We start from the raw sequence: 19,184 nt of genomic DNA on the forward strand, positions 1-19,184 counted from the left end.
TCTCAAAGCAGGACCAGATAAAGATTCTGGCCTGCACCATGGAATGCAGACCTGGACGGCCCTGCTTCTGGCTCTCCTGCCCCCACAGTTACATCCTCCTTTGGTCTTGATGCCCAGGCTTCACCTCTCTCCGTGTCATTCATCTCTGTCTCTGTCTCTCCCGTCTCTACTTCCATGTCCCATTTGGTCTGTCTCCTGACCCTCCTCCTCTGCCTTCCACTCCCTCTCCCTTCCTTTTCCTGCCTCCTTGGAGCCAGGGGAGGACACCAGCTCTGTTCCTCCAGTAGACTTGGGGTAGTAGAGAAGCCCTGGCCATGCTCTTGGGGACATGCTCTCTCTTCTGGTCACAATCCCCCTCTTCCCTGTGTTTCCAAGAGGCCTCTATTCAGATGAGCCCTGAGCTCTCGGAGCCCTAGGTGAGGCCTGCTAAAGACCAGCACAGAGGGTCCTAAGTGGGGGTACCTCCTTAGGCACTGCTTCTGGGCTTGGGGACATGTACCAGTCTTTTTTGGGGGGAGCGGGGGTTCAAGACAGGGTTACTCCGTGTAACAATCCTTCCTGCCCTGGAACTCGCTCTGTAGCCCAGGCTGGCCTTGAACTCACAGAGATCCGCCTGACTCTGCCCCCAAGTGCTGGGATTAAAGGCATTCGCCACCACCTCCCGGCTGACCAGTTCTTTTCTTTTGAGCCACCAACCAGCTCCCAAGTCATGACACAGAGACTTATTAGTTATGAATGCTTAGTCTAGCAATTGTGGCTAATCACACGTGTTCACGTTTGTGCAGCCTTGCATTTCACACCCCGTGCACCATTCGGCATGATTCAGTGACAGGCTCCAGCACCGAGGTCTCAGAGGCAGTGCCATGTCACTGCCACACAGTTCTCAGCATTTCCTCCCCGGAGACACCTTCCCAGGCCTGCCTCCATGGCCCGGTGTTCCCTGTCTGCGCCTCTGCATTTTCTGCATCTGTCCCCTGTGACTGATTCTCCCCTCAACAGTGTGCAGGCTGACCGTCCTGTCCTGTGCCCCAGCCCCTCAGCCCTTCACTCAGGTGTGTGTGCGCACACCACTGCCTGCTGGCCTCTTCTTCTTTGTGGTGCCAGGGCAGAACCCCGGCCTCTTGCATGCGAGGCAAGCACTCCATGAAAGGCTGGCTGTTTGAGACAGGGTCTTACGTAGCCCTGTCTGGCTTTAAACACAAAGCAATCCTCCGATTTCTGCTTTCCAAGCTCTGGACTCACAGGCCTATGCCACCTCACCCACCAGCTTTACTTGTTGAGACAGTTTCACTAAATGACTCTTGAACTTGGGGTCTTCCCGCCTCTGCCTCCAAAGCAGCTGGGATTACAGGGGTGAGGCGCTTTGATCTTTCTCATGGTAATACAGTATTCCACGGGGGTGGGGAGTGGTAGGGAGGGTGGAAAGGGGGGGGGTAGGGAGTGCAGTAGCCAGCCTCTTGTGACGGGCATTTAGAGTGTTCCCAGACTTCCGTTGCTATAGCCAGTTCCTGTGCCCTTTGCAAATCCAGCTGCGAGAAACTCCTCATTGTAAAATGGCTGGGTCGGGGTGTACAGCTAATATAGTACATGAGTTGATAGGCTCCGAAAAGAGCACCCACAGAAGTGACATGTCCCCACATCCTCGCCACCACATTTATTCAAATAAATAAGTTCCCGGCATCAGTTTTGCAAGGTTCTACCTGATTGCGTTTTGTTGTTGGAGACAGGATCTGGTTGTGTGGCTTGCTTTCTCCATTGCTTGTATTTTCTCCTCACTTCCCCCCCTTTGTCCTGTTGTCTTTCTTTTGCATAAATTTGAATTCTTCTTCATTCTGAAATCACATTCTGTTCACAACTTTGGTCTGTGTGTCTATTGCATCATCCATCAAATGTTATTGGCTCATAAGAGCTCTTTACATGTGGAGGAAAAAACAGCTTTTTTTTGGACAGCATCTCATCGTGTATCCCCGATTGCCTTGGACTCACAGAGATCTGCCTGGGATTAAAGACACGCACCACCACCACCACCACCCGTCCTAGAAGCAGCCTCTGTGATCTGACTACAGGCTGTACATGAATGTTGTTTCTTTTTATTTTTCTGTGCAGCAGTTTTTTGTAACTGAGGATATCTTGCATGATTTGTATATTTTCTAGAACTCTTAGAAAGATTGCCAAGGGGGTCTAGAATCTTTGCCTGTTTGTGACCCAGCAGGGGAAACAGGCAGGCAGGCAGGTGGCTGTAGCAGGATGTGTTGTAGCTGGGGAGGCCAGTGGATGCATAGCCTTTTGGGCTTGAGACAACTTCAGGGGATGATGTCTGAGCTGAGATGGGAGGAAGGGGTGAGTCTTGCAGGCAGGGAGAGGGATGGAAGAGCCCTTCCCTCAGCTGGAAAGCTCCCAGTAGGCTGGGCACTGGGAGACATTTAGTGGCTGCCATGTGTGGAAACAGAGGGAAGGCATTTGCAGCTCTCCCTGGGGAGAACAAGGGTTGCCTCACATGGTCCTCTGCCTTTAGGAGGAACCCAAGGCCTGGAAGGCCAGAGACAAGGTGAGAGGCCATGGAGACCAGGGCCTTGTCCACAGGGTACAGGTAGACTGCGATGGACCACAGAACAATAAGAGAGTGGCCCAGAGCCTCCTGACAGGCTGGATGGAGGGGTAGAGAGAGCCGCCAGCAAACATCTGGACCCCACCCATCCAGCTGTTCACTGCCTCAGCCTCCCTGGGCCAAGTCCTGGGCTAGCATCGATGTCTCTTGTGGCTTGATTACCTAAAGGGCCCCTTGAGATGACACAGACCAGCCACAGGCAGCCAGAGCCACTGCCGGATGGGCAGACTCCCACCCCGGGAGCCTGGGAGGGGTCAAGGGAAGCCAAAGCCTTCGTGGTGCTGATAGAAGGGTGAGCACCCTGGCCCTGCCCCCAGGCTCCCATGGGAGCCGACACCAACAACCTGGGGTCCTCTGATCATAGCACCCTCCTCCTGCGTGTCTGTCTCTTTCCCTCCCCTCCCTCACCCTGGTTCCTCTTCTGCATATTTCTGGCTTGCTCCATCTCTGTCTCTGCTTCTTATTTTCCAAGATGTGTATAGGATTGAGGTGGGGTCTCATGTAGCCCAGACTGGCCTTGAACCCTTGATCCTCTGTCTCCATCTCCCAAGTGCCAGTGTTACAGGTGTGTGCCACCCCACCCGGCTGCTGTCTCCTCCTTCTCTGAGTCCCCCAGCCCCCCACACCCCCACTTTCTGCTACTGGGTTTTACATATTCCTTCAAAGCAGCCTCCATTGATGAGAACCATTTGACCCACCCACCCCTGGGGAAAGGTCAGGAGAAGGCTCTGAGGGCCTACTCAGTGCCACCTGGGACTAACATGGCAGCCAGCAATTTCAGGCTCTCTGGTGTGAGCATCGCCTCTCGCCAGCCCTTTACTCTTCCATATCCAGCTAACTTCGAGGAGCCATGGTCTTCATTTGAGACGTATCCAGCAGGGGCGGTCTTGACCTCACTGGAGCTGGGACGTGCACACCTTTCCACACCGCAGAACACATTTCTGGGCCCCTGGTCAGCAAACAGCCTTCTGAACAGCCTTGTCACGATTGATTTAGAATTTAAATCAGGTGGAACCTCAGTTAATGTCCCTTCATCCCAGCTTTAAATGACACTAAATACATCAGCCACTCAGCTGCAGTATGGATGCCCAAAAGGCTTTTCTCTCCCCTCCTACAGCGGATGTTACATGACAAGCATCCTCAGTCCACACTTGCAGAGTGGACTGAAAGGGGAAAGAACCCCGAAGGGCAGCTAGGTAGCTATGTGGAGGATGCAGGCCAGAGGAAAGACCGAGGGAGAAGGGAAATGGACGTCGTCAGAAGACTTCTATCTCCACCCCTCCGTAGTTAAAAGAGCACATTCCGGTTGGGGATTTAGCTCAGTGGTAGAGCGCTTGCCTAGCAAGCACAAGGCCCTGGGTTCGATCCGCAGCTCAAAAAAAAAAAAAAAGCACATTCCAAGTCCCCCTGTTACCCCCCATCTTCCAGATGGAGAAACTGAGTCCGGAAAAGTTCCAGAGATGACTGAGAACCCTCCAGTGGAGACGCGCTGTCCCACCATGCTTTCTGGTGACTTGTCCTTTCTCTACCACCCTTAAAGCCCAGGCTGCTCCTCTGGAGGGTTCCAGAGAAGGGCAGGAAGCCCCTCAGTTCTAATTTATGATTTCCTGACAGTTTCCTTCCCCTGCCCGCCAGCCCCAGCTGGATGAGAAGAGCAGTTCACTTTAGGGCAGCTGCAGCCTGTGGGCTGAGTTCAGCCAGCCAGCCAGCCAGCCAGAGGGCTCCTTCGCCCAGCCCCTGGACACAGCCAGAACTCCCTGACCAAAGGTGCGAGCTGGCGCTTTCCCAGCCTGGAAGGATCTAGAAGGCCCTACCTTTTATCTGAGTAGCCTTTGATGGCAGATATGTGGTGCCTGAACGCCTGGGGCTGTGGGCATGGATCAGATCTGCCAGGGCCCTGTTGCTGGGGACAGGAGGCTGTCTCGTGGGACAAAGTGGGGTCAGGAACAGTCCCGAGCTGAGGTCCAGCTGGAGTTCCCAGGGGAAAGAGGCCATGACCCAGGTTTGTTTGGGACAAAAGCATTTCCTGTTTGGACAAGGCTGGGTGGGGGCTGTTCCCCACACCCCATGGCCAGCTCTAGGAGGTTCACGTGTGTCCTCCTCAGTATGTGGATCCAGGTCTCTGGATGTCTTCTTCAGTCCAGATGGGAGCCCAAGTTTGTGCCAAGTCCCCTCACCCCAAAGAAGCCTCCTTCAGGACTTGGCTGGAGGAGGTAATACCATTTGATCATAGCACGGGGTCCAGCAGCCCTGAGGTGTCCCCACACCTGGGGATAAATTACCCACTCCTAGTTGGCAGAAGCTGGAGCAGGAGACACAGCAGGCAAACTGATTTGTACAACCTGGCCTGTGGTCAGCTGGGGGTCTGGGGCACAGCAGGAGCTGCTTTTTTTTTTTTTTTTTAATTTTATTTATTTATTATGTATACAGAAGAGGGCGCCAGATCTCATTACAGATGGTTGTGAGCCACCATGTGGTTGCTGGGAATTGAACTCAGGACCTCTGGAAGAGTAGTTGGTGCTCTTAACCTCTGAGCCATCTCTCCAGGTCCCAGGAGCTGCTATCATTGCTGGGAGTTATGATCTGGGATTGGCAGGCAAGGAGACTGGGCTGCTCAGGGGAGGCTTCAGCCACAGGGGCAGGCCCTAAGACATCAAGCCAGCACCAGCAGTGCGCACACACACACACACACACACACACACACACACACTCAGTGAACATGGAAACCTCCACTAAACCAAAAGCCTCTCCCTGGAGACACATCCTGCCTATCTGCACTGCTGTAGAGAGAACCAAAGAGCCCACTGTTCACCCACATCGGCTTCCAGGCCCTAACCACCTCAGGGAAATCAAAGTTCTCTCACTTTCTCAGAAGAGGGGAAGAGACTTGTCTTGGGTCACACGGCTCTCGGTGGGCACAGAACAGCCCAGTTGTGTTATAAATCAATATTCCAGACTCTGGGGCTCTGGCCTCATTAAGTCAGGCCCTTCCCTGGTGTGAAATGTTAATAATAGCTCTTAGGAGTCTCATGCTGGAAAGGGATCCTCTAGACCTGCAGTGTTTGGTGGGTCAGTTAAGGAATGTGGATGTCCTAACTTACAGGAGTGTCTCAGACATTCTGCCAATAGCTGCTGGGGCCTCCTGGCTGCCTTCCGCCATGTTGAAAGCGCTGCAGCATGCCCTCCCCTGTGCCCCTGGGGTGATGGAGTTTGATCCCAGCCACTTGACTGGGACCTCAGACAGACCTGGGCCCTGCAGTGGGACAAGCATGTAGGGGTGGAGTCAAGTTGCAGATCTGCCTGTGGAAAAAAACAGGGCTAAATTGGGGACATAGGCAAGGTGACAAGTTCAATTCCCAATACTGTACAAAATAAGACAAGCAAACCCCCAGCAATTTCAGGCTCTCTGGTGCCTGAAAAAAGCATGGGACTGACTGATTTATCATCAGAAGACAGCACATACCAAGTGCCAACAACCTCAGTGAAGGAGACAGACACCCCTTTGGGGCAAAGTTAGGCCTGTGGTCATGCCCTGGGGGGAGGCTGGGAGGGCATGAGAAGAAGGGACATCATAATCCTGCCAAAGACCTATAAGGACCAATCAAGAAACTGAGGTTCAGACACGGGAGGACTTGTGTAAGTCAGTGTGGCCAGACTGTCAAGAGACAAGGTCTGAACTCAGCATCTACTATCTGGCCCCTTGGAGACAGGGATGGGGTTCTGTCTTCTCCTTGGGACTCCAGTTATGTCTGGGTCCTGACTCTAGCCCAGGACCTGCTCCTGCCCACGGGTCCAGGAGAGGCAATCCAGCAATCAGACTGTTTTTGATTCCCTCAGAGATGGGCGAACAACCAGGAGATGGTCCTTGCACAGCTGATCTGGGTCCCACGCAAGACTGAGCAGGACAAGGGTTCGCTGCTCCAGGCTGCTCACTCCCAACTCCCCGCCCAGGTGGGGGTAGACACTCTCCTGAGAGTTCTCTTGATAACTCTGTGCTAGGGTTGGGGATTTAGCTCAGTGGGTTCCATCCTCAGCTCAAAAACAAACAAACAAAAAACAAAAAACTCTGTGCTCATCAGATAGCACACACTGCTATCAAAAATACATACTAGAGGTGGGCACAGTATCAAACACCTTTTAATCCCAGCACTCAGGAAGCAGAGGCAGGGGCAGACAGATCTCTGTGAGATGAAAGCTAGCCTGGCCTACATAATTAGTTCCAGACCAAGCCAGGGCTATATGGAGAGACCTCATCTCAAAAGAGAAACAAAACAAAACATACTATACACATACACACACACACACACACACACACACACACACACACACACACACACACATAAACATGACATGCATGCATACAAGCATCCCACACGTACACACATACACATGCCCACCACCCAAGCACATACATCGCGTATTCAAATATGGCAAACGGTAAGCAAACACTGCCCGTGCACACACAGATGCAGCACATGACATGTATATGGCACCGTTCATGCACACAGCATTATGCATACACACAAACATCATATCATACCTGCACAGGATACTGTTCACACAACACACACACCTGTTATGCCTCAAGGAGCATTGAGTCCCACTGAGACCCCTCCACTCTCAGCCCATCCATACTGTACAGAATGGGAAACTGAGGCCCACACCAGAATGCTGCCTCTGCAAGAAGCCCCGACACTGAGATGCGAGGGTTGGGGCCCTGAGGCTGACTCTGCGGGTCCCCTCTCTGGGCCTCCGTGTCCTCACATGTAAAGCAGCCTGGGCTTGGGCGTCTTCTCTGTAACTTGGACAACTTTGCGGGCCCAGCACAGAGTGATGAAAAGGGCCAGCTCGGGCAGGATGTGTGGGGTGAGATGCCCGGGACAATGGCACAGCTCAGGAAGCCTTTGTTGGGTCGACTGGGCGGATCCCGCATTTTCGGGTTCCTTGGAGATGTCAGAGCGGGTGCCTCGGGGCGTGACTGCTCGGGAGTGGTGGGTTCGGGTCCTGGCAGCGTCCGGGGGCCGCAGCCAGGGCTTTGGTCTCCTGGTCTGTGGCGCAGGTGGGCACCTGGAGGGCGTCCTGGCGGGGGCGCGGGAGCGGGCGGCTTCCGGGTTGGCGGGGGCGGGGGGCGAGGGGCGGGCGAAGCCGAGCGCCCCCGCCCTGCTCCGCCCGGAACCGGCTCTGCGCGACCGCGGCAGCGGCGGGGAGGACAGCATGGGCGGCCCGCGGGCCTGGACGCTGCTCTGCCTCGGGCTCCTGCTCCCGGGAGGCGGTGCCGCGTGGAACGTCCCGGGCGCCCGGTTCTCGGGTCGCAGGTAAGTCTCCCCTAGGTCTGTGCAACCCCGGGACAGGGCTGGGAAACCGGACCCCAGCTCCGTGCAACCCCTGGGCTGGGACGGGGAACCAGACCCGGCTCCATGCAACCTCTGGGCTGGGACGGGGAACCAGACCCCAGCTCCGTGCAACCTCTGGGCTGGGACGGGGAACCAGACCCCAGCTCCGTGCAACCTCTGGGCTGGGACGGGGAACCCGACCTGGCTCCATGCAACCCCGGGACTGGGACAGGGACCTGACCCCAGCCAGCTCCGTGCAGCCCCGGGACTGGGATAGAGAACAAGACCCTAGCTCCGTGCAATCCCGGGACTGGAGCGGAGACCTGTCTCCCACATCGGTGGCAGTCCCGGACTGGAGCAGGGGCTTCCATCTCCATATGATAACAGTAGGGGCGGGCGGAGACCTGGTCATCCAGTGCTCTGGAGAACCCGCTCACCTCCCCGTGTAGGAAAGGACAGACAGCCTCCCCTGCCCCTCCCCTGAGATCCCAGAGCCACCAGAAGGTAAACCCATGCCATTGTAACCAACCCCCCGACCCCAGGACTTCTGTGGGCTTGGCCCAAGGGCCCGGTTCCTGCACATGTAAAATGCCAGAGTCACCCCTTCGCCAGTCCTTCAAGGGTCCCCTCTCCTTTTCCCTGTTGCTGCCTTTTTTTAGTGCCTCATCTATTTATTTCGCTTGGAGGAAGGCCTGGGGTGGAGTCTGCACAGTGGGTCAGTGTCAGAGGCCCCCCTGGGACCTAGCATTTGGTTGGAACTCCCAACAGCCTGTGACTCTCTGCCGGCCTTTGTGGAGTATTTCCCAGGACAGGGTCCTGTGGGGCCTTTGCTAGACAGTGTCTTTCAGGACTGAAGAATGTAGGAAAACCTGCCCCCATTCAATAGAGGAGCCAACTGCGGCCAGGGAGGCTAGTGATGGCCCATGGGCTATTAGTGGAAGAGCTGGCATTCAGATTTGCCTTCTGGTCTCCATGGCAGAGTCTGAACCTGCCCTGGCCCCTGCTCTGCCTGCAGCCCCGGGCCCTGTCTCCGCGACAGACCATGTGGACTAGCCAGGCCCCTTAGGCTTTTCAGTCCATTCAAAGGCCTCCGAGGGCCCCGACCCCCTGCAGACTCAGCTCTTTCATTCTTTACAGAAATGTCCCTTTCTCAGTGGTCAGAGGCCAGCAGGTCCCCAGGGAGCTAGCGAAGCAGGTGACCTGAGTAGGCCCAGAGGGTAGAAGCCGCAGAGGCATCAGGGGCCAGGAGAGCAGTTAGTTGTCTGGGATGGGGACAGCTGTGGGGCAGGCGTCACAGCACCACCTACCGTGTGCCAACCACAGCTGGTTTGGGTTGGCATGTTTCCTACATCTGTTGCCTCTAGAACCTTCCCAGCTGCCGTCCCAGGCTCCTTCTCTTGTGATTGGTTTCATAGAGAAACAAAGGTTCAGAGATTACCTGTCGCAGACCGTAGAGTGAGCCCCCAGATGCTGACGTGAGAAGGATTAGGAATTTGGGCTTCTCAGAGTCAGAGGAGGTGATGGATGAGAAAGCTTTCGGCCATATTCCTCACCAGCCAGCCCAAGGCCACACCTTCCACGCGGTACTCCATATCCCCAGGGTTTCCTGTGTGGGAACTTTGCCTGTGGGCAGGTATCTGGCCTTCACTAGGGTCTGTTTCACTGTCTCTTTACAGAAGGCTGTCACAGTGGTCCGCGTCACACAGCCCTTTGAGCAATGTCCTCACTCCCATTTTGTAGACACAGAGAATCACGGCCACGGGCCTCAGTTTCCCCTTTTGCTTGGCTTGTGTTTGAAGGTCTGTTCTGAGAGTAAAAACCAGTGCAGGCCGAGCACATGGATTCCCACTGTGACCATCTTTCAGGGACCTAAAACTGGAGTTAACTGTGGTCCTGGCTGCCAGGACTTCCCCTCATGGCCCTGTCCCAGCATCTTGGAGACAGCATGGGGATGTCGCACCCCGTCAGCCCTCCCTCCACTCCCAGCCAGGCGCCCCAGGCACCCCTTGGCAGCTGAGGGACTGAAGGCAGAAAAGAGGCTTTGTGCCTGAGGAGGGGGTGGCCTGGGAAGGCATCCAAGGGGCCACCCCAACCCCAGGAATGTGGTGAGACTCTGAGCCCCTACAACTAGGGTGCCCAGGGACTGTGCGGAGCCACTTTGGAACACGTCGCCAGTCTGCGCCCCCTTGTAGGCTGCCCTGCTGCCTCTGTGCCTCCAAGCCTCAGCCCTGTTTCTCTGAAAAGCTCTAGCGTTCACAAATCCCAGTCTATGCCCACTGGCCAACCCCAGGCAGGTGCCCTCTCTCAACACCCAGTTTCCCTCTGTAAAGCCTGTGCGACCTTGTGAAGACAGCATGCAGCCGGCTTCCTGGGCCCCTGTGGCAGCCCCTGACCCCTCCTTCTAGGCTGTCATCAGCCATGGCCCTCTGTGACAGACACCTCAGGCCAGGAAGAGCTGACCCCAGAGGTAGGGCTGGCTCACTGAGCACTTTGTGTGGAAGCTATTCTGCTCTCCCTATTTGCAGATGGGCACAGCAAGGTCAGAGCCAGTGAGGACCATGTCCAGGGTCACTGACAACTGTAGGAGACTGCGTCACAGTACTGGGGCTGCACCCCGGTGCGGTCCGGGTTCTGGCTCTTCTGCGTCACCCCACCCCCACTGGCCTGTCTCAGTTCTTTCCTCTCCTTTTCATAACGGCCCTTGGCCCCCGGCCCGCTTGGCTGCCTCCTGCAATTAGTTCCTATCGCTGTTCCGGATCACAGCCCTGGGCCCTGTGGAGACAAAGTCCCCCGGGCCCCTCGACACAGGGAGTGGAGGGCGGGTGTGCAAGTCCACTGCAGAGGACCACCGGTGCCAGGCTGAGCTGGTCTGGCCTGTTTTTATTCCCTTCCCAGTGGCCTCTGGAGGCTCTGGAGGTGCTGAGTGGGCAGAGGTGGGGGACCAGGAAGGGATGCGTTGTCTCCTCCCAGCCCTGCCCATGACCCACCTCACAGCTCAGCCTCACCTGACTCCTGGGCACCTTTATCCCTGACCACACCTCGGAAGGAAGTCCTCAGGGATGGCAGGGTATCTGAGTATTGTGTCTCTCTCTGAAAACCTTGAGTCTTGACTTCTCTGCCCGGGCTGCTGTGCTCTCGGTCATGAAGTCATTCAACAAACACTTCTGAGCAGCCCTGAGTTGAATCCATCCCAGCACTCATGGAGGAGAGAGTAGCTCAGCGCTACTGTGCGTTGCTGAGGAGACCTCAGTCCTGCCTGGACCGTGGGGTTAGGACTCAGAGGCTGAGTAGGAGTTGCCAGAATTAGGAAGCAGGGCTCTGCCAATAGATCCTGAACATCCCAAGTGGGAAAGGGGCAGCATGGCTCGTGAAAGCTCAGTAGATGTGAGCAGCCTGGAGGATGGAAGGAACGGGGCTTGCAGGACAATAGGGGTCGTGGTGGACTTTGGGGTCCATGGCAAGTGGTGACCATATCCGATACATGCTTTGCAAAAACCTTCTTACAGGGACCACTGAGATGGCTCAGCAGACAAGGTGCTGTTCAGGGTCCCCAGGACCCACATCAGAAAGAGCAAGCTACTCCCACAAGTTGACCTCTGACTTCCATACACACACTTGGCACACACACACATATGAACACATATACATACAATATGCACATACATGCACACACAAATGTACATGCACATGCAAATGTACATGCACATACATGCTTACACATACATACACACAAATATATGCAAATGCACATGCAACCATATATACATATACACACACATACATGCATAGGAATGCATACAGTCATACACACACACACACACACCAAACCTCCTGCTATTTCTGGAAGTGGGCAAGGGCGGGCCTTGGGTTTGTGCTCTGGTCCCTGAGGCGGACCACCAGGTAGAGGAGGTAGTCTGCTGTGGACCTTGAACTCCACCAGGTTTGAGTGTCCTTCCTGTGTAAAAACATCTGGCCAGCTACTGGCTCCAGATGTCCCACACGGGATTCAGGCTGAGTTCGGCAAATAGCTGGGAACAGCATGAAACCGTTAATTAAGGAAGAAAAAGAAGCTCCTCCCCCTGCCCCCCAAAAGAACACCTGAGGTTATTGCAGCGTTTCTAGGACTACCCCTAGCCTAGTTCAGAGCTGGGTGTGGGGGATGTTCCTGTGCATGTGAAGTGTGGCTGTGTGTGCTTGTGTGCACACACGCCCTAACATATGTGAGCCCTGCTGAGCCTGACTGCCTGTGTGTGTGTGTGTGTGTGTGTGTGTGTGTGTGTGTGTGTGACACATTTGCATGGTGGGCGGTCTTTTCTTCAGGAACATGTGAAAATGTAAAAAAAAAAATTGTTAAAAAATGTTTAAAAAAGCAATGAGGTAACAGAGCCCCAGTGATCACGCCCTGCTCCGTCTTGCCCCTGTAGCTCGTTCCCTGCGGCCTCCCGGGAGCGCCTAGCATGGCCACCCATCCAGGGCCATTGAGGTCTCCCATGAGCTGCAGGCTCTGTACAGACTCCATCTGACCTCCAGTGTGGGCCTTGATCTTCACATACAAGTCCATGTGTTTTGTGGGTCTGTGCATGTCCTCACTGGCACATTTCCAAGCATTTGTAGGCACACATGCCCTCGAGAGGCCTTCCACCAGGGTGTGCACACCAGTATCCCCATGCTGTATGTGTGAGTTCAGTGTGTGTTTGTGTATGCGCGTGTGCGCATGCGCGTGCATACACTTGCACACCACAGACAGACAATGCTCACCCAGCACTTGGGGCTTTCCCTCGCTACCCAAGTTCTCTGCTCACCTTTCCTTCACGCAGGAGCCCTGGGCCAGCCCGAGCACCGGAGTGCCTGCACCCCTGAACTGGACATCAAATTTCACACATTTGGGAGGGAGGTGTTTATGTCCCAGCACAACCAACAGCCTCCAAGGCCAGCACTATGGATCTGAGTCTCTACTGGGTGGGGACAGGTTTTTTTTTTTCTTTTCTTTAATCTCTAAAATTATTGTGTGTGACCAGGCACGGTGACTCACACCTTTAATCCTAGAAAGCAGATCTGAGTTCAAGGCCTGCCTGGTCTACATAGAGTTCCAAGGCAGCCAGAGTTACATAGAGAGACCCTGTCTCAAAAAACAAACAAATCAGTGTGTGTGTGATGGTGTGTGTGTGTGTTGGTGTGATGTGTCACACACGTGTGTGGAGATCAGAGGACAACTCTGGGGAGTTGGCTTTCTCTTTCCGCCTGTATGTGGGTACGAAGGATTCAGCATCGGCCATGGGGCTTTGCCTCTGAGCCATTTGCCATTCTATTTTGTTTTTCTGAGGTGGGAGTCTTGTTTTATCGCCTAGGCTGGGCCAAGCGTTCCTCAGCCTCAGCCTCCAGAGTACACACTGCAGGTCAGACCACCGTGCCTGGCCAGGGAGCATCATCAACGGAGCCATCCGTGTCCCCCCACTCCCTGACGCTCAGCCCCGCTGTACTAACCCCCACTCCCTACTCCTCCTTATCATGTAGAATTAGACCGCTGGTCTGTGCTTGTCACCCTCTGTGTGTGTGACAGGTCAGGTACCGCCTACTAATCCTATGTCCCCTCTGTGAGGTAGCTAGATTCAGTGTCTAAACACAGATGACTGACCCATCAGGGTGCCGAATTGCACACACTGGGCACTTACTATATGCTAGGGGTATTTAAATGGTTCTCTAGAAAGCCAGAAAGATATGCCTCCATTCTAGAGAGGAAACTGAGACCCTGGGAAGAGAAGACAACATGTCACCAAGCTGGGGGCACAGAGCCAGATTTGAGCCCAAGAATGTGGCCGGCCGGGCCTGGCCTTTGACTCCATTCCAGGGCCTTGGTCCTCATCTCCTCCATGTGTTGGTTGAGACATGGTTGGTGGCTCTGTGAAGGCACCAGCCTGGGAACCTGCTGACCTTGGGCTCAAGGCCACAAGGGTAGTCTGCAGAGGAAGACAGCCCAGGCTGAGAAAGGCCACCTGACACCATCTCCTCTTTCCTGAGCCCCAACAAATTACCCTGGGCTCCTGACCTCAGGCTGGGCTGAGGGCTGCTGAGCACCTGGAATGTCCCTGTCCCCTCCCTGCACCAGTCCAGCAGCCCCACCCCCACCCAGCTGCCCTAGTTCCACCCATAAGGAAGGGAAAGTCTCAATCTGTGAGGCTGAGGATGTTCCCTTAGCCCTCTGGCCTCCCCGGAACCAGCCAAGGGGAGGAAAATCCAGGGAAGGGACAGTCATGCTTGGCAGGAGCAGGGAAGGTGAGTATCGTCACTATGCTGGGAATGGTACAAACCTGGCACTAGCTTGAGCTGCTACAAGACCATGGCAGAAGGCTAGGCCTCCATAGACTAACCTGAGAATGGGCTGTCACACACGGCCCAAAGTTACAGAGCAAGTGCCTTTCCAGAAAGGGCGAGAGCTTGTAAAATGGCACATGCTTGTGGTCCCTGAGTTAGGAGACAGAGGCAAGAGGATTGTTGAGACCAGCCTGGGATATTTAATGAGAACCTGTCTTAAATAAACAAAGAAAAATAGATAGCCAAGCCCACGCTCTGCTTCCGTGCCTATGTGGCTAGGTGTGCACCACCCTAGGATAAACTATCCTGGGCAAACCACCACCTCTGGGGCTGAGCGCTGTCCATCTCAGACACTGGCAGGAGCCTGCTTCTTACAGTTGCTGCCCATGAGGAGCTGCTCCTTCATTTAAGTCTTGTACCCCGATGAAAGTACCACTTCCCACATGGGGAGACCGAGGCTCTGGAGTTGAGTGTTCTCTCTGTGGGTGGCTGTTGGTCACGGCCTCAGCGCCCGCTGACTGCAGAGCTTGCCTCTTCACCCCAGACTGGAAATGTTTTTCCTGAGGAATAACTTTGAAGAGGTATGCTTCTAAAAGGCTTCCACTGGTGGCAGGGTGTGTGTGTGGGGGTGGGCAGTAGCTCAAGGTTAAAGTCCAGAAACAAGAAGGCAGAGCCCGGATGATCACGCCCTGCTCCATCTTGCCCCTGCAGCTCATTCCCTGAGGCCTCCTGGGAGCGCCCAGCATGGCCACCCATCCAGGGCCATTGAGGTCACCCAAGAGCTGCAGGCTCTGTGGAGACTCCAGCTAAAAGACACAGAGAGCCCAGTGGTTTCCCTGCCTGGGGACTGAGGGCTCTGGAGAACCCATGGTCCCCTTCGCCCAGCCTCTCAGAGTCCTGGGCCTGCCACTTGAGCATCCTGTGTGTGGGTTTGTCTCAGGAACTGGTGCTCCTACGTGGTGACCCGTACTGTCTCCTGCCATGTGCAGAATGGCACCTACCTCCAGCGAGTGCTGCAGAACTGCCCGTGGCCCATGGGCTGCTCTGGGAGCAGGTGAGTGGCACTGTGGTGGGGAGGGAACGTTGGCTCTTCAGGTTGGGCCACAGCACAGGCAGCGAAGGCCTGAGTGATCTCAGGAAGTCTGGGGACCTCAGGATAGGTGAGACAAAGGCAGGCATTGTGTAGGGGGGATACTTGAGGGCCTCTGCACGGAGGGATCGTTCTAGAACCGTGAGCAGCACAGTCCAGCCAGCAGTTGAAATCCAGACCCCATGGCCAAGGTGGGGAGGAAAGAGCTAAAGCCAGGGACGGAGGGTGGGAGACGATGGCACCAGGGCACCCAGGGCAGCGGGAAAGCTGGTGGAGGACTATCTGAGCTGGGACACCTTTTCTTTCAGCTACAGAACTGTGGTGAGGCCCACGTACAAAGTGATGTACAAGACAGTGACTGCCCGTGAATGGAAGTGCTGCCCCGGACATTCAGGGGTGACCTGTGAGGAAGGTAGGGAAGCCTGGCACCTGGGACAGTTTGTGAAGTGCCTCCCGTTCAGATGATGCCTTCTGTCCCCGCATGACGACAGCTGGCCTCTAAGGGGCCCGGGAAATCTCCACATCTGCTGTGTCGTCCTCCTTTTAAGTGATACCGTCCCAAGTCTTTTCTTCTAACTCGTGTTAGCCAGCTTTCCGTCGATATGACAAAATACTTCGTGCAATACGTTTACATAGTAAAAGGGTTTATTCTGGTTCACGGTTGGAGCTTTCAGCCCAAGACTGATTGGCCTTTGGGCTTTGGGCCCATGGGCAAGACATCACGGCAGGGGTACATCTCATGGCTAATGCAGAGAAGGAGTGGGTGTGGGTTCAGGTACCAGGCCCCTGTAAGTACACATTCTCAGTGGCCTACAAGTCTCCTGCTGGGCCCACCTCCTTTAAAAAGAGTTTCTTAGTCGGGCGGTGGTGGCGCATGCCTTTAAACCCAGCACTTGGGAGGCAGAGGCAGGCGGATCTCTGTGAGTTTGAGGCCAGCCTAGTCTCCAAAGAGAGTTCCAGGAAAGGTGCAAAGCTACACAGAGAAACACTGTCTCAAAAAACAAAAACAAAACAAACAAAAAAAGAGTTTCTTGTAGCCCCGGTTAGTCTTAGTCTTGAACTTTTTTTTTCTTTCTTTCTTTTTTTTTTTTTTTGTTGCTGTTGTTGTTGTTGTTGTTTTTTGTTTTTCCAGACAGGGTTTCTCTGTGTAACTCTGGCTGTCCTGGATCTCCCTCAGTAGACCAGGCTGGCCTTGAACTCACAGAGATCTGCCTGCCTCTACCTCCCAAGGGCTGGGATCAAAGGTGTGCACCAGCTAATCTTGAACTTTATGTAGCCAAGGATAACCTTGAACTGCTGATCCTCCTGCCTCTGACTCTCGAGTGCTGGGATTACAGGTGTGTCCCACCATGCCCAGGTGCTTCATGCATGTGGGGCAAACATTCTACCAATCAAACTACATCCCAGCCCACAGACCCCACCTTTCCAAGGGTACACAGATAGTGCTACTCTGAGGACCATAGTTTCAACATCTCAGCCTCTGGGGATGTTCACCATCCAAGCTCTGCACTGGGGAACCCCATCCAGATGTTCCCACAGGATATCAAAGCCCGAGCTGTTCCTTTGAGCCAGCTAAGAAAGAGGGACAGTGCTCCCCACCCTGCGGCAGGAGAGACTAAGACCCCACAAGGTCATGGGTGCTCAGAGCTACATGGCAGAGCTGGAGCTCAAATGCTCTGCCCGGTTCCGTTGTCTTGGGTCTTTGGGGTACACTCATGTGCAGAATGTGTCCCATCTAGGGGGACCCTTTCACACACTGCCCATCTGCATGTTCAGCTTGGGGTGGCTCAGTACTGGAGCCTGCAGCTCTCCCTGGGCCTTCCTGCCTCTTGTGCTCCAACCCGATTTACTGCCTGGCTGAGCCCACAGCAGCAGATGTGAAAGGATCAAGAACTTTATCATTCCCAGGCATGGCCCTGGGGGGGGGGGGGGGGGATACAGTGGCCCAGAACCAACCTGAGAAGAACCTTAGAGAAAACCCCTACAGCACAAGATTGTGTCCTGGGTCCCAAAACAGGGATATGAAAGTGGAACTCTGCATCAGGGGAGCTGGGTGAAGACCCCCCCCTCCACCCACCCACCCACCCACCGCCAACTCAAGATGGAGAAACCGAGGGCAGAGAGGTGGAGTTGTGGGTCCAGAGTGCATTGTGAGTGGGGTAGGGCTCAGCGATCGAGTGCTTGCCTAGCATATTCAAAGCTCTGGGTTCCAGTCCTAGCATGGAGCTGTCTATAGGAAAAGATTTGCCAGTTCTGAGGCAGGGGTCTTGTGTGGAGCTGCAGAGAAGTGGGGTGCATACTCTAGATCAGGCACCCTGCTGAGGGAACCGTGCAGTCAGTGGGAGGCTAAAAGCCTGGACCAGTGCCTTCTCCACCAGTGGAGAGAATGGAAGAGTTCCAAGGGTAAAGAAAAGCCAGCTGCCAGGGTGCTGAGGAATCCACAGAGGTACTGTGGGCAAGTCCCAAGGTGTGGGAGCTCAGGTGAGGCCTTATCAGACAATGGCTACTGTGTCCTTGGGGCCTTGATGAGCAGGTGAGGGTAGAGGACATGTAGGGGCAGCTGCTGGAGGCTGTGTGCCAGACCACTCCCAATGTCTACCACTCTCACTGTGGGGCCTTCAAGTCCCAGCCTGGGCACAGGGTACCCAGGGCTTCCTGGCCAGGCCGGCTTCACCACCCACTCACTGTGGAACCCTGAGCTCGGAACTCCCCAGGCATTATACAAGAGCCCTGGCCTGGAGGACTGAGTCCATGCAGTGTTCCTGTTCAGGAGTGGGGTGAGGTAAGGTGGTGGCGCACACCTTTAATCCCAGCACTTGGGAGGCAGAAGGCATTCGGATCTCTGAGTTCCAGACCAGCCAGGACTGCATAGTGAGAGCCTATCTCAAAACCAAACAAAAACAGAGTGTGTGTGGGTCTTCAGTAAAGGGCACCAGACTGTCGGGTGCACTTACGGCAGTCTAGGCTCCCCGTCTGAACCTCAGGGTCCACACCCACGAGACAGTTGAGTTTGAGATTGGAGTCTGCTTTTCCGGGTGTTACTGGGGTGAGGCGGTGTGTCGAGCTTCGTGATGGCCGATGGGTCAGGAGGGCTGTTCCCACCTACAAGGCTGAGGACAGAAGCCCGATCCAAATGTTCTGGGAGTGGGGGTGGGAGGCGTGGGGACATTGCTGGCCCACCCTGGCCTCTGCCCTTCCTCTCACGGCTGGATTTAGGCCATGCTCACCCAGCTGCTTCCCCTGATGACGGCCTGCTCCCGTGGCCATCCCATAGCTGTGACACGACCCACAGCTTCACTGCCAGCAGCAGCAGGGGCTGGAGCAGCCACAAAGGAAGGGGAACGTTGTCGTTCCAGAAATTTTCTAAGGGGGTGGGGGAGGGGATCATTGTGCCTGGCATCTTTCACACACTCCAGATAAACCTCTCTCCCCTCTGTGTTGGGGGCGCCACGGTGACCCAGCAGGTACAGGGACCCATTTCCTCAGTCAGCAGCTCAGAAGTGAGTGGGATGGTGGGATGCAGACGTTCACGCTGTGACAGTGAGTGAGGACAGTCTCAGTCACTGCGCAGGACCACCAGTGGGGTCCCATGTTACAGATGGGGATTATGAGGCTCAGAGAGGAGAAGGGACCAGCCTGGGGTCACACAGCATGTAAGAGCTAGGGTTGAGATTCACCCACCTTTTGGTCCTTTCCAGGCTTTGGGAGGAGGCAATATGGGTAAAACTGACCTGACTCAGTCCGCCTGGCCACCTACTTGTGGAAACAATGGATGAGAAAGAGCCAAGGCCAAAATACACTACACAGGCCGGGCAGGCAGAGAGCTGGCACAGTGCCTGGC

General features: G+C 55.0%; 1 protein-coding gene across 6 annotated transcripts in view; it reads left to right on the forward strand.

Moving 5' to 3' along the window:
- Nucleotides 1-7,766: 7,766 nt before the first annotated feature.
- Emid1 (EMI domain containing 1) overlaps nt 7,767-19,184 on the forward strand; it is a 48,136-nt gene continuing 36,718 nt past the window's right edge. For 4 of the 6 annotated variants that reach the window (XR_004946076.1, XM_036201405.1, XM_036201404.1 and 1 more), the window contains exons 1-3: nt 7,767-7,923; nt 15,194-15,307; nt 15,652-15,755. Coding sequence is in view for 5 of the 6 variants with exons in the window: in XM_036201405.1 (XP_036057298.1) it covers nt 7,823-7,923; nt 15,194-15,307; nt 15,652-15,755 (319 nt within the window). In the remaining variant the exon portion in view is untranslated. The remainder of the gene's footprint in view (nt 7,924-15,193; nt 15,308-15,651; nt 15,756-19,184) is intronic. The other 2 variants (XM_036201408.1, XM_036201406.1) reach the window with 1 other exon arrangement.

This window comes from Onychomys torridus, chromosome 10 (assembly GCF_903995425.1).
Source record: "Onychomys torridus chromosome 10, mOncTor1.1, whole genome shotgun sequence".
Taxonomy (NCBI): domain Eukaryota; kingdom Metazoa; phylum Chordata; class Mammalia; order Rodentia; family Cricetidae; genus Onychomys; species Onychomys torridus.